The 11627-nt window shown below is 39.4% G+C and overlaps 1 protein-coding gene across 2 annotated transcripts in view; it reads right to left on the reverse strand.

Moving 5' to 3' along the window:
- Positions 1-11627, reverse strand: part of AR (androgen receptor) — a 108169-nt gene that overhangs the window by 19251 nt on the left and 77291 nt on the right. For both annotated transcript variants that reach the window (XM_025200132.1, XM_025200131.1), the window contains exon 4: positions 9854-10141. In XM_025200132.1, coding sequence (XP_025055917.1) covers positions 9854-10141 — 288 coding nt within the window. The remainder of the gene's footprint in view (positions 1-9853; positions 10142-11627) is intronic.

Genomic DNA, 11627 nt, shown 5'->3' on the forward strand with positions numbered 1-11627 from the left:
CATTATCTAAACACCAGAATTTACTTTGGATGTTCTTTCTACATGAAGCTGAACAGAATTATAAATTAGCAATTTAAAAGATTACGGCTGTATTTTACTAGTCCAGTGGTTCTCAATCTTTTTAGGACTTCAGGCATCCCTTGGTAAATGCCAGCTCTTAGCTTTCACTCATTTTTTGAATACAGAAAAACAATAGTACAATTTTTCTGTTGCAAAGAACTAAAAAATATCACAACATGTCAGAATGTTTGTAATGCTATGGATTCCTATTTAAAATCTCTGGGTTTACCTTGTGAATCATATTTGCACACCTAACAAAGCTAATATTACACGGCAGCCCACGGTGGCATCCTGGTTGAGAATCACTGTAATAGTTCTCTTCCTTTTAATTTTTAGGTAATAATCCAAGCCACGTTTCTCATGCATTTGTCAAATTTCAGTTTGCTTAGCTACATCAGCCTTATTCTTCAAGATTTATATTATATTAACCAATATAGAATTTACTTAAATCAGACAGTAAATTTAGACAGTTGTAGGATAGTGTTTAGAAGTCCAAATGAATTAAGTCAGCTTCTATCTACATCAGATACTTACATAAACATTCAATATTTAGTATCTAAATTCCTCTTAGGCAGAGGAAAGACGGTACTAATATTATTGTCTCTTCCTTCCGGAGGAAGTAATGCAAGGAGGGCGGGGGTGGTTAAGATTGCTGATTTTTACTATTAATAAATATCATTGTTGGTATGCACAGCAACACTATTGTGGAAAAGCTGAGGGAAACAGACTTAATCTGACTTCAAGAAAAGAAAGTGATCCCTGCATTCTTGCATCAACCCACACTGACCCTAGTTTCAGTGGAACACAGTTGTGATGGAAAGTCGTGGTGAGGAGGAGAGGCATTACAACTGAGAGTACACCATTATGTGCAGAGCTTTAAGGAAAAAAAAAGAATGCTGTCTGTGCCAAATAACCTTTGTTACTGAGCTGGTTGGTAGCTATATGCTAACTACTTGCTGATTTCTCAGAGTATATGGCAGTGCTCTGAAAGAGAGAACTGCAGTCAGTTCACATTTCACCAAGGTCTGGAAATACTAGAACAAAATCTGGATTGGAGAGGGAAGAATTTTCTAGCCAGATAAGATGTTGGTGGGTTGGAAATAGATACACTTGTAACAAGGGAAGAGGAAGAATTTGGAGAGGGAAGAATTTTCTAGCCAGAAAAGATGTTGGTGGGTACTTTTTGGCTGTTTTGGCTGTCCATGTAAGCGTGGTACCCTAAAGGATCCTGAGGGACAAATATAACTAACTACCTGAGGGCAGATGTCTTTGATGGCAAGTGTTGTAACATAGTAGAGTCTTCTGCACTCTTTTCTTCCAACAGCATTACCTCACTTTTGAAAGGGTTCAATGTCAATCAATAGCTCTTTCACATCCAGGTCATTATCTCAGTTAGGAACTGAGAAAGTAAGGAGATGATATTGTCTATAGTTGAGATAAAAGATATGGATCTTAAAAGTGGTTGGCTAGCGCTGGAAGTGCTGCCCATATTTACTTACTAGCTGTTACATAGAGACATTAAGAAAGACAGAGGAAAGAATTAAGCCCCACTGAACACCACAGTTTTAGACGTGGAAGAATACTTGTCTATAGTGAGCATCTGTGTTTAGTCTGAGAGGCAGGACCTGACCATTCAGGACATTTCTCGTCATCCTTGCAGTTTCCTGAAGATAGAAAAAGACAGCTGGATAGTCAGGAGCTATCAAGTGTCCCAGAGGGTCCATCAGCAGGATACTTACAGAAAAGAGGTGAACATTCACTAGAAAGCAAGCAACCAGTGTAGTCCCATGCACTAGTTTGAAACCCCGCTAGGAAGGATCCAGCATGTTAGCAGCGAAGATGTGAGAATGAAGACTTTTAAATAGCTTCTCAAGGATCTTACATAGGAAAGGGAAGGCAAAAAATGGACAGCAGTTTGTAAAGTTGCTCATATCAGTCAGTGGCTTTGTTAGCCTTGCTTATACTATTACTATTGCTGTTGTTTAAGAGCAGGTGATACATTTCCTTCTTAAGAGGAGTTGACAGTTTTTATTAGTGAAGGTCCTAGCTTGTTCTTACTCCAACTTATTAGTTAGGAAAGTTTAGCATCTTCTATCATGTCTGGTGTGCATGTGCCAAATTCTTGGAAGAGGTAGGCATGTTTCTAGTCCTGAGTTTAGTGTGCTGCATCTGGAGATTCATGGGCTCATCTCCAGCACTGGGGATCTGAAGAAAAATAGATCATTCCTCACAGAGATGTGAGATTCTGGGGCAAAATGGAGGCACTCTGGTGTAAGTTTAGAGAAATCCATTATCTGAGTCTGTATGCATTAGAACAATTATTTTCTCCAGTAACTGTTGAGATTCCTTCTTTTACATCTGACCTCTCCAGCCATATGTTCCTATGTTCTATTGCAGGCTGTGTGAAAACCAAGAAGCTCATTATGGGCTATGGTTTGGGAATAGATACACTTGTACCAAGGTATCTAACACAGCAGGGAGACCTTACTCATTCTTTTGTTCAAGGCTTCTTAGGTTCATACATTTTTTAAATTTGGAAGGAGTTTCTTGGGATGGATCACTGTGGTCATTTTGTCCTGCAATAATATATTATCTGCCTGAAGGACAAAGTAATTTGACCAAGACGGGTGTCTGCATGTGCGGTTGAGCAGTTCCAATGGCCACATCCATCTGAATGATCTAACCCATGGCATATCCAGTTGTGTGTGTGTGTGGATGTGTGCAAATCTGGAGTTTACCTGTGTGAACCCACAGATGGCATGGCTGAATAGCAGCTCATTGCTGTTATATCTATGGTATACACTTGCAAGATGTTCTCCAAGGTTACAATCCTCTGAGCTGTACTGTCTCTACCTGCTTTTTAAAAAAAATAAAAAAAATAAAACTGGCATGAGAGGTCTGTTGTCTAGCAAATATGATTGGTCTCTGGTCTTGCAGGATGACTGAGCCTTTCCTACATTTGAGCCTGGAAGGAAATAGAACAGCTTGTTCGCATCTAGATACATTTTCTCTGGGTCTAATACACAGTAGTCTGAAGAACACTATGAACTAACACTTGCTTCTGCAGTGCCAGTCAAGCCATTAAAACTTAAGAAGGAATAAATCAAATCACAGTATGTCAGGTCTCACCAGTAGATTTTAACATTTGGCAGAAAGATTGTTTTGCCCCAGCTAAGACCTCCTGCATACATTGGGAAGGTTGTTCCTTGGGTCTTGTCAGAATGCCTCAAGTTATGACTTGAGGTAAGGATACATCTTCTTTTATTGCCCCATTTCCAGAAAGTTAATTTGGCTTCCAGCACAGCCTTGGCCTTATTTCTCATTTCCATTCAGCAGACTAGCAGTTTACGCTGTCTGCAAGGAGCAGTTTGAATACAGAACTTGGTTGGTAGCCTCACAAACATAGTAAGTGAATTCACTTAAGTGTTTCATGAATACAGGGTACTGTAACCTCGGGGATGCTCTAAACAAAGGCAGCTGGCAATGGTCCCCAACCTGAAACAGTATAGTCTTTACAGAAACATACAATTTGCAAACTTGTGGAGTTTATAAACAAAACCAAGTTTTTTGTACAGTGATTATCTAACTGTAATCTGCAAAGGAAAACAAACTGGCCTTTGCTCCTTTTATGAGAGACTTGCATAAGATTTCAAAATATAAATGGTAAAGAATGATTTATCAAAAAAACCTGTTTAATTTGTTTTTTTCACATGCATTTTGTTTAAAAAAAATTCAGAACTTTCCTATCCTAAAAGAACCTGTGATGACTGAACAGCAAACTACGCATGGTTTGTCATCAGTAGAAAAAAACCACGTGTTCTTACCACATATCAGCTTAATAGTGATGCAGTCTCCTTGTGCTTACTTCCATCTACTAGTGCAAACAATTCAGGCTATCTTTTCTGTATACTAACTCATGATAAGAAAACAACTTGTTCCTGATGAAGATGCATTATTGAAAGGAAAGCACTCCACCCCACCACAATCACACTGTGTAGACTTTAAAAAAAACAACCCCAAAACTTAAATACCTTCAATGAGCAATTAATATTTAGAATAATGAAAGCCTCTGCTATGGAATTACCACTCAAACACTTAAAACGTTAAGGTGTAAAAACTTATAATAAACATGCTCTTAAATACCCAAGAATTCTTAAAGCAAAAACAAGGACATTTTGTTAGAGGGAAAAAAATATCAAGCTGAATAAGGAAAAGCAAAGTTAGACTTCCTTCACGCCTTAAACAAATCATTTTTAAACAAATCAAATAAGTCTTTTGCAGGGTCAACCTTTAAGTCATGTTTCCTTTGCTTGCTTCAGAACCACTCAGATGAAGAAGCTGTCTACATTTTCAGCCACAGTGTCAAAACCTGTTTATTCTCTTTATTTGGGTTCTGACATGCAAATCATTCGGTGTTCTTTTGAGTGGTTTGTACACATACTACTAATCAAAAGCTCTTATAATGCATCTTGGATGGGTTTGCCCTTGGAGAATGCACCTTCACATGAAGTTGTGTGTCGAAAAGTCAAAGCTTCGTGAAATTGTGACTGGAATGTAGGTGCACCTTTATATGTTATCTGTTAATTTTGCTCATTAATGAGCATTGCTTGTTTAAAATAAACCCAGGTCTCTGACACATACCTGATCTTGTCATTCTAATCACTCCTTTTTTGTACATCTGATTCTTTTATAAAGGTAATGCTAATATTAGTAAGATTATTACGCTACTATATCTTATAATGACATGGTTTCTTTACAGTATTTGTGTTTCAATAGTCTTTCCCTCATATTCTTAAAAGAAAAATTCTTGTTCACACAATCAACGGCAGTTTGTCCTTAGTAAGCTTTTTGTTTCTCTGCCTAAAAGTTACGCAGAGAACTGTTACAGAGAACCAGGATGCCTATTTACAAGTAACTCCTTGTCTCTTTTCCCATCATATATATTGGTAATATTTTTTCATCTACCAGCATTGCAGAAGGCAAAGCCTTCTTTTTAAAATATTTTCAAAGCAGAAAAAACAAAACAAACCCCACCCAGAAAGCAGCATATAACAATATATAGGAATGTTTTGGCAGAAAAGAACTCAGGCTTTTTTCTTTGTCATATTCCTCTTTGTCCATCCTACAGATGCTAAATGAGGTTGTTGTAGCAAGCAATACCCAAGGAAGGCTGACTTTAACATGTTGCCTTCAACAACTATTAAGCCAGCATTCTGTTTTTAAGGACCACACAACTGTCAGACACACAGCGGTGATAGATACCTCTGAGGAACACAGAAGAGAGAAGAAAATAAGCTTCCTGGAAATCTACAGAACATAGGAAATCTGTTGAACTGGAGGACTGAGGAACGGACAGGGGAAAGATGTTTCAGGTGTCCATGCACAATTACCAATGAAATAGCCACCTGAAGAGATGCTGCATATACAGAATGAGGTGGAATTGGCCAGGTTGTTTCTGAATGAAGAAACGGAGCTCTCAAACCCTTTTTCCTGCTGTGGGGAAGGCATCAAGTGTGGAGCAGATGTGGGCACCCCAACTGAGGAGAATGGACCATTTCAGATTCCAAGGGCTAAGGGATGACCTTTCTTAGTTCCACCTGAGAGGCGCAGGTCACAAAAACCCAGTAAACTGTCACAAGAAATATCACTTCATGATCTTATAAGAAGGACAACAACACTATGCCAGCTTTCTAAGCAATGGGACCAAGTGAGGAAGCCAGAGTAAGTGGGGCAATGTGGATACAGATAATTTTGGCTGGGGTGTGCTGATGTTTCACTGCTCAAGGGCAGAGTGATCACCACATTTAGGATCAGGAAGGAATTTGACTTCAGGATCAGATTGGCATGAGTGTGTGGGTTTTTGCCTTCCTCTGTAGCAGGGAATATGGTCCTGTTCCTTGGATCTCTTGAGTGCTCTTTAAAAAGACAGAAAAAAAACACATTGCAGTGGCAGGACCTTGACAGTGCCTTTGTCCCCCTGTTTTAACTGTGGCAAATTAGGATGTTTTTGATGTTTTTCAAGCATTATGCCTGGTAGTTTCACATATGGGTTGTTCATACATGTTTGTTTAGAATAGACGTAGGCAGACAGGTTTCCTTGGGTGAATTTGATATCTTTTATTAGACCAACCCAAATAGTTGGAGAATAGTTATTAAGCAAGCTTTCGGGTTCAAAAACCCTTCGTCAGGCTAAGAAAGTTTCAGCAGTTGGTGTGTGCTCTTCCTGGATGGAATGAAAAGTAGACAGGCATTTGACTACAATGGTTTAGATAGGGATGATCCTGTCTTGAACAGAGGGTTGGACTAGATCTCCCAAGGTCCCTTCTAGCCCTACTCTTCTATGATAACTTTTAGTGTCCGTAGTAGAGACAGCTGGGGAGATGGGGCAATGTATAACTAAGAATCACAGTTTCTTTGTCCTCTGAAAAAAAAGACAGAGAATGGCTTGGGATAAAACATCCAATGAGGCTTTAAATCCAATGAGCGTTTAAAGGAAGCTTCAAGACCCAAGAGGGAATGAGTAGAGCTAAAGGTGCACACAGTCCCTGGATATGGACTTTTTCAGCTGGCCCTGGGGAGAACATCATCTACCATGGTGTTGGTGGCTGGGTTAGCTAAGGCCAAGGATCCCTGTCCCTGGGCTAAATTCCAGGGTAAATATAAACACAGATAAAAGGGTACAAAGGGGCCAGGAGAAGTTAGAATGTCTACAGAGCTAGTGAGGATAAGAAGAAATACAATCACTGCTAGACCTAAGGAAGGACTGGGATCCTAGCATTTGTTGCACAAACTATAAGAGGAGAGAGATGGAAGAGATTTTATTGGTGTACGTAAGAGAGCTAGAGCATGGGAAAGAGCAGGCTGGGGACTGAAGAAGCTGGACATGCAGACTAGAAGAATAAACATAACGGGACAAGATCTGCTGCGAGACAAAATCTATCATCCCTACTCAGGGTGGGCATGAGTCAGGTAGAGGCAGGTGCAGGTAGGCTGAGAGAAGAGGCCACAGGCAAGCAAACAGACATGTTCCCTTTATCAAGTTGGGAAGATCAGGGGCTGATTCTGGGAAGCCCAGTAAAGGGTGAGTTCCTAAGTCAGCAACTCCAAACTGTCCAGGGGAGCACCCCTGCTCTCAGGGGCACTACAACTACTACTACAGTGTTAAGCTACAACTATGAGTCATTTTGTCATCCACCCTGTGTCTCCATACAACACTTATTGGCACTATAGAAAAGAGTACCCCAAGCATTAGGCTTTACTATTTTCTCTTTTCTTCTTTCAGAAAAATAGACGAAAAGGATAAAGAGTTGATCAAGTGGGGAGTAAGAGTGCAGGATTGAGGTGAGGTCTCCATACCTCTATACAGGGAAGGAAAGAGCTCTCAAGAGAAGAGAATTGGCAAATTAGCTTATACAAGGAACTCCTACTCACAACTCCTTTGCCTTCCAGCTTCCTGTTAAATGAAATTAGATATTCAGCTGCCCATTCTCTCTCTCCCAGATAGCTGATTATTAACACACAAAATCTCTATGTAAAGCAATATATACCTGATGTACCTGATTCAGACACATAGCAACTAGGAACTGAAAAGGCAGGCCGCCTAGAAATAAAAAGCTACCCTCTACTCCTTTCCTCATAGGCCATACTTTGCCGTTACTGTTTATTTTAATATATTTAATATTTATAGTAATGTTAATTATTGTTGTTAGTAATGTTAATGTTAATTATTTAGCATATATTGTTCTTGTCCAGACATAAAACTCATTGACAGCCCTTTACCCCAAAAAGCGTATCATTCACCATAGAACATGCACCATAACCTTAACTTTATGTCATTTCCACCATCCTGGAGATGATTTCCCCTGAACTAGCTGGTTGTGCAGAAAAATCAGTTGAATAAAAGCTTGGGTACAGAAAGATAGTGGAAGGAGTGATGGAATGGCAGCCTTCTTAAAAGGCAGCACTGCAATTATGGCAGATGGTTTGTAGTAATGAATAGAGTAGTACTGCTCTGGGTATGTACTGCTGAGGCCCAACTTGTCATTTCCTTGCTGCTGCAGGTTTGTTTTTATCTTTGTTTTGTGCAGAAAGATCCTAAGTTAAATATTCTTGGTTATGTGATAAAATCTGACCAAAAATGTAGTTCCTGATAGAAAAGAGAAGGCATCTGAGGTTTGTCAAGGCCCAAATGGTTTGTATCCACAACATACCAACCTTCCATTATCATGGGAAAAACACAGTTAAAACTATCCAAGACCTAGTATAACCAGCTTCAGAAAACAAGATAAAAGAAGCAAGGCCCTCAGACATACCTTTCTTTCAAGTGCTGTATACATATTACATACCCGTTTTCTGTCAACACTGAAGAACAGCTGTCCAGGAAAAATTACAGCCAGACCTCAAATTCAAACTTCCTATTCAACAAACTAAAAAACCCCAAACAAACAGAAACCCTCCACAGAAAATGTAAAGTCTGTTGTGTGAAACCACGTCACAATGACTGGCCCAGCTACTTTTAGGGAGAAAACATATTAAGATTTAAACCTGTTATTTTAAACCTATTTTGAGCACAATGCTCTTTATAGGTTTGCTACTGTATTTGCTAGGTATTGTAATCAGTTGGTCCCTTTGCAAAAGGCACAATGGAATACAATCTCTGATTGTTAGGCTTCTGACAATTATGAACTTTACAAGTGAAATGAGGGCAAGAGGCATCTGTGGAAGCTAGAGGATTAAAGAAGTTGGAGCATATGTCTGGAATTCAGGTTTTGCCTCATGCTTGCCCCAGGATAACCATTTCTGAAACCTGATTATCTTCTGTTGCTCTTTCTTGCAGTACATTCTAAACTATAAAACAGTGCTAATCTGCTAACTACACTAATCTACTATGCTACTTATGATATTTATCTAATGATGTTATTAACTTATTATACCAAGTAATCCAAACTCTAAGGATGTTTGGCCTTGCAGTTCAGAGCATGATTGCTTTTGTGTAGTTGTGTGTGACAGAGATATCTGTAGTTAGATTTCCTGAATGAATTATAATATATGGAATTTCAGCACTTTGAGGTTCAGGCAAAACAGGCTGGGAGGAACAGGACCCTTCCTGCCAATGCATCTTATTTCTCAACTGTCTTTAGCCTGGTTTCATCAGACCTTCTCTTCCCCAAGCTACCTCCTCAAGTGGCGCTGTTTTCATTCCTTCTACCCAGAGGATTTACTCCTTCCTCTCTCATAGGACTTATGTTGTCTATGGTGCTGATCTTTCATTTAAGGAGCAGTTTAGAAGCTCCAGAAGCAGAAAGATCACTGCAGAGAGAGGAACAGAATGGCCTCCTCTCTTCACAGCAAGTCATCTCTGGTGGTCCAGGAAACATTCAGATACTTAGAGCCTAATACTCAGATTTGCAGCAGGGATTTAAATGTACAAGAAAAAAAAAAGAACATACTTATAAGACAACCACCTGCCACGGGTCATCAACAGGGAATGAAACCAAATGAAAATTCTAAAAGCACAAGCTTCTACTTTCCTTGCTGGAAGCTGCAGCACTCATTTCTCTTACATGGCCACTAGATGGAAACCCCTCTGGTGATGACAGTTACCCTCACTCCTTTTGCGTGTGATTTCTGCTTACAGAGGAGACCCTTCTGCAAAGGTATCCACATGAATCTTGTGATATGGGGGCCCGTGTTACAGGACACTCCCTCTGAAATGTATCCCTGGGATGATCTGCACAAGAGGGTTTTTTAGAGTGTGGGGGAAGGTGTTGTGATGCATCATGTGCTGCCTTACCTGGCAAGGCCTTTGCCCATTTCACCACATGCACAAGCTGCCTCTCCCCAAGCTCATTCAGGCTGGTCAGGAGGTTGGAGAAGGAGTCTGGCTGGGTGTTGTCATGGCCTGAACACACCACACCAGGCTCAATGGCTTCCAGAACATTGAGGAAGATGGGCTGGCAATCGTACCCATCCATGCGTGTCATCATCATCTTGGGAGCTTGCTCCTCCATAGGGCTCGATGAGCTGGCTGCCTCCCCATCCTCTTGTACTTTCAGGTTGCCCAGCTTTTTCAGCTTGCGTGCTGTGGAAAACAGATGTTGGCACAGGTTCAAAATATAAAACAGCCAGGATCATGAGAGGCAGTACTGAGAATAGGTGAAAATAGGATACAGATGTCAAATTGCTGGGAATAGGCTGCTGAAATGAAAATACACCTACTTATTACAGTGATAGATCATTGTATCTGCTTCTTAGATGTAAATTATATAGCTTATATATAATAAAGTGCCAGGAACTGCCTGTTATGCCTTAAGAAATTATTTGAGATTAAGTGTTTATTTTACTTGACTTGCTGGTGTTTACATCAACCATTGACAAATTCATATATATGAAATCTACTCAGGATGGCATGCTGTTTTAGATGGCAAACTGTTATATCCTCAAGAGTTCTCAAATAAAAAGTAATTAATTAGGGGGAAAAAAGCTGACTGCTTAATCCAAGCAGAGAAAATAACATGAAATCTGTTGTCCTTGGGGTTCTAGCTCCGTCATTAAGTGATACAGATCCAAAACTTCCTTTCAGCTGTAATTAGAAAAAATAAGCCTTGAAATGTAACAATGTCAAGTCAAAGTGCAGTTTTATAAATCAATGCAAACACTGATCTTTAAATATTATGCTTTGGAAGATCTACTGTAAGTACAATTAAGGGAGTCTGCTCTGTAAAAGTAAAAACAGAACAGTAATAAATATAAGAGGATAACATGGAAAACAAGACCAACATGCAGCGTGACACACTCTTGTAATAATTCATCTGCATTGCTGGCAAAACAAAAAATAAGAGATTCCTCTTCTTCACCTCCCTCACCACTGATGGCAGCTGCACCACAGAGACTTGGGGTATGATAGCTTGATCCCCACCCAATAACTCTGCGATACTTTTCCCAAGGGATTACTGTCAGAACAGAACAGCAAATCTGTGCCCTAGAAGGAGAGATGCGATCCAAACAGCAAGAAAAGGCATGTGTACCATATACCACTTCTACACTTTTAGTAATCAAATCATTTACAAAAATTGGGAGCCTGAAAGTATAATTGGGCAAGTCAATGTTAAGGTGAGACTCATGTCCTTTAGTTGAACTCTATATTGTACTTCTGAAGGTCTGTATTCTTGTAGAGAATATAGAGGTCCTTTTGGTTTAATATGGGAAGCAATGATAGAAAATTCTTAACAATCTTTTCAAAGATGAACAACTAATACAAAGAAACAAGGTGGCACTTATTATAGATCCTGCCTATAAACAAAATGGCAATGTAAAAACTATCAGCATGACAAATAGAACTTTTCAAATTAATTCAATATAATTTTGGATGAAGTAACACATTTAATTGATAAGGTGTTGATTTAATAGTTGTTTGTAAGGTACTTGACTTCATGATATTTTGATTTTAAAAAGCCAAAATAATACTAAAATCAATGAATTAAAATTGCCTAAATGCTAGAAATCTCAAAACATAATATGTAAATGAGAAAATGTTATCAAGCAGAGGTGGCTTTCTGGAGGGGCTC

Source organism: Alligator sinensis, unplaced genomic scaffold (assembly GCF_000455745.1).
Source record: "Alligator sinensis unplaced genomic scaffold, ASM45574v1 scaffold809_1, whole genome shotgun sequence".
In the NCBI taxonomy this organism is placed as follows: Eukaryota; Metazoa; Chordata; order Crocodylia; family Alligatoridae; genus Alligator; species Alligator sinensis.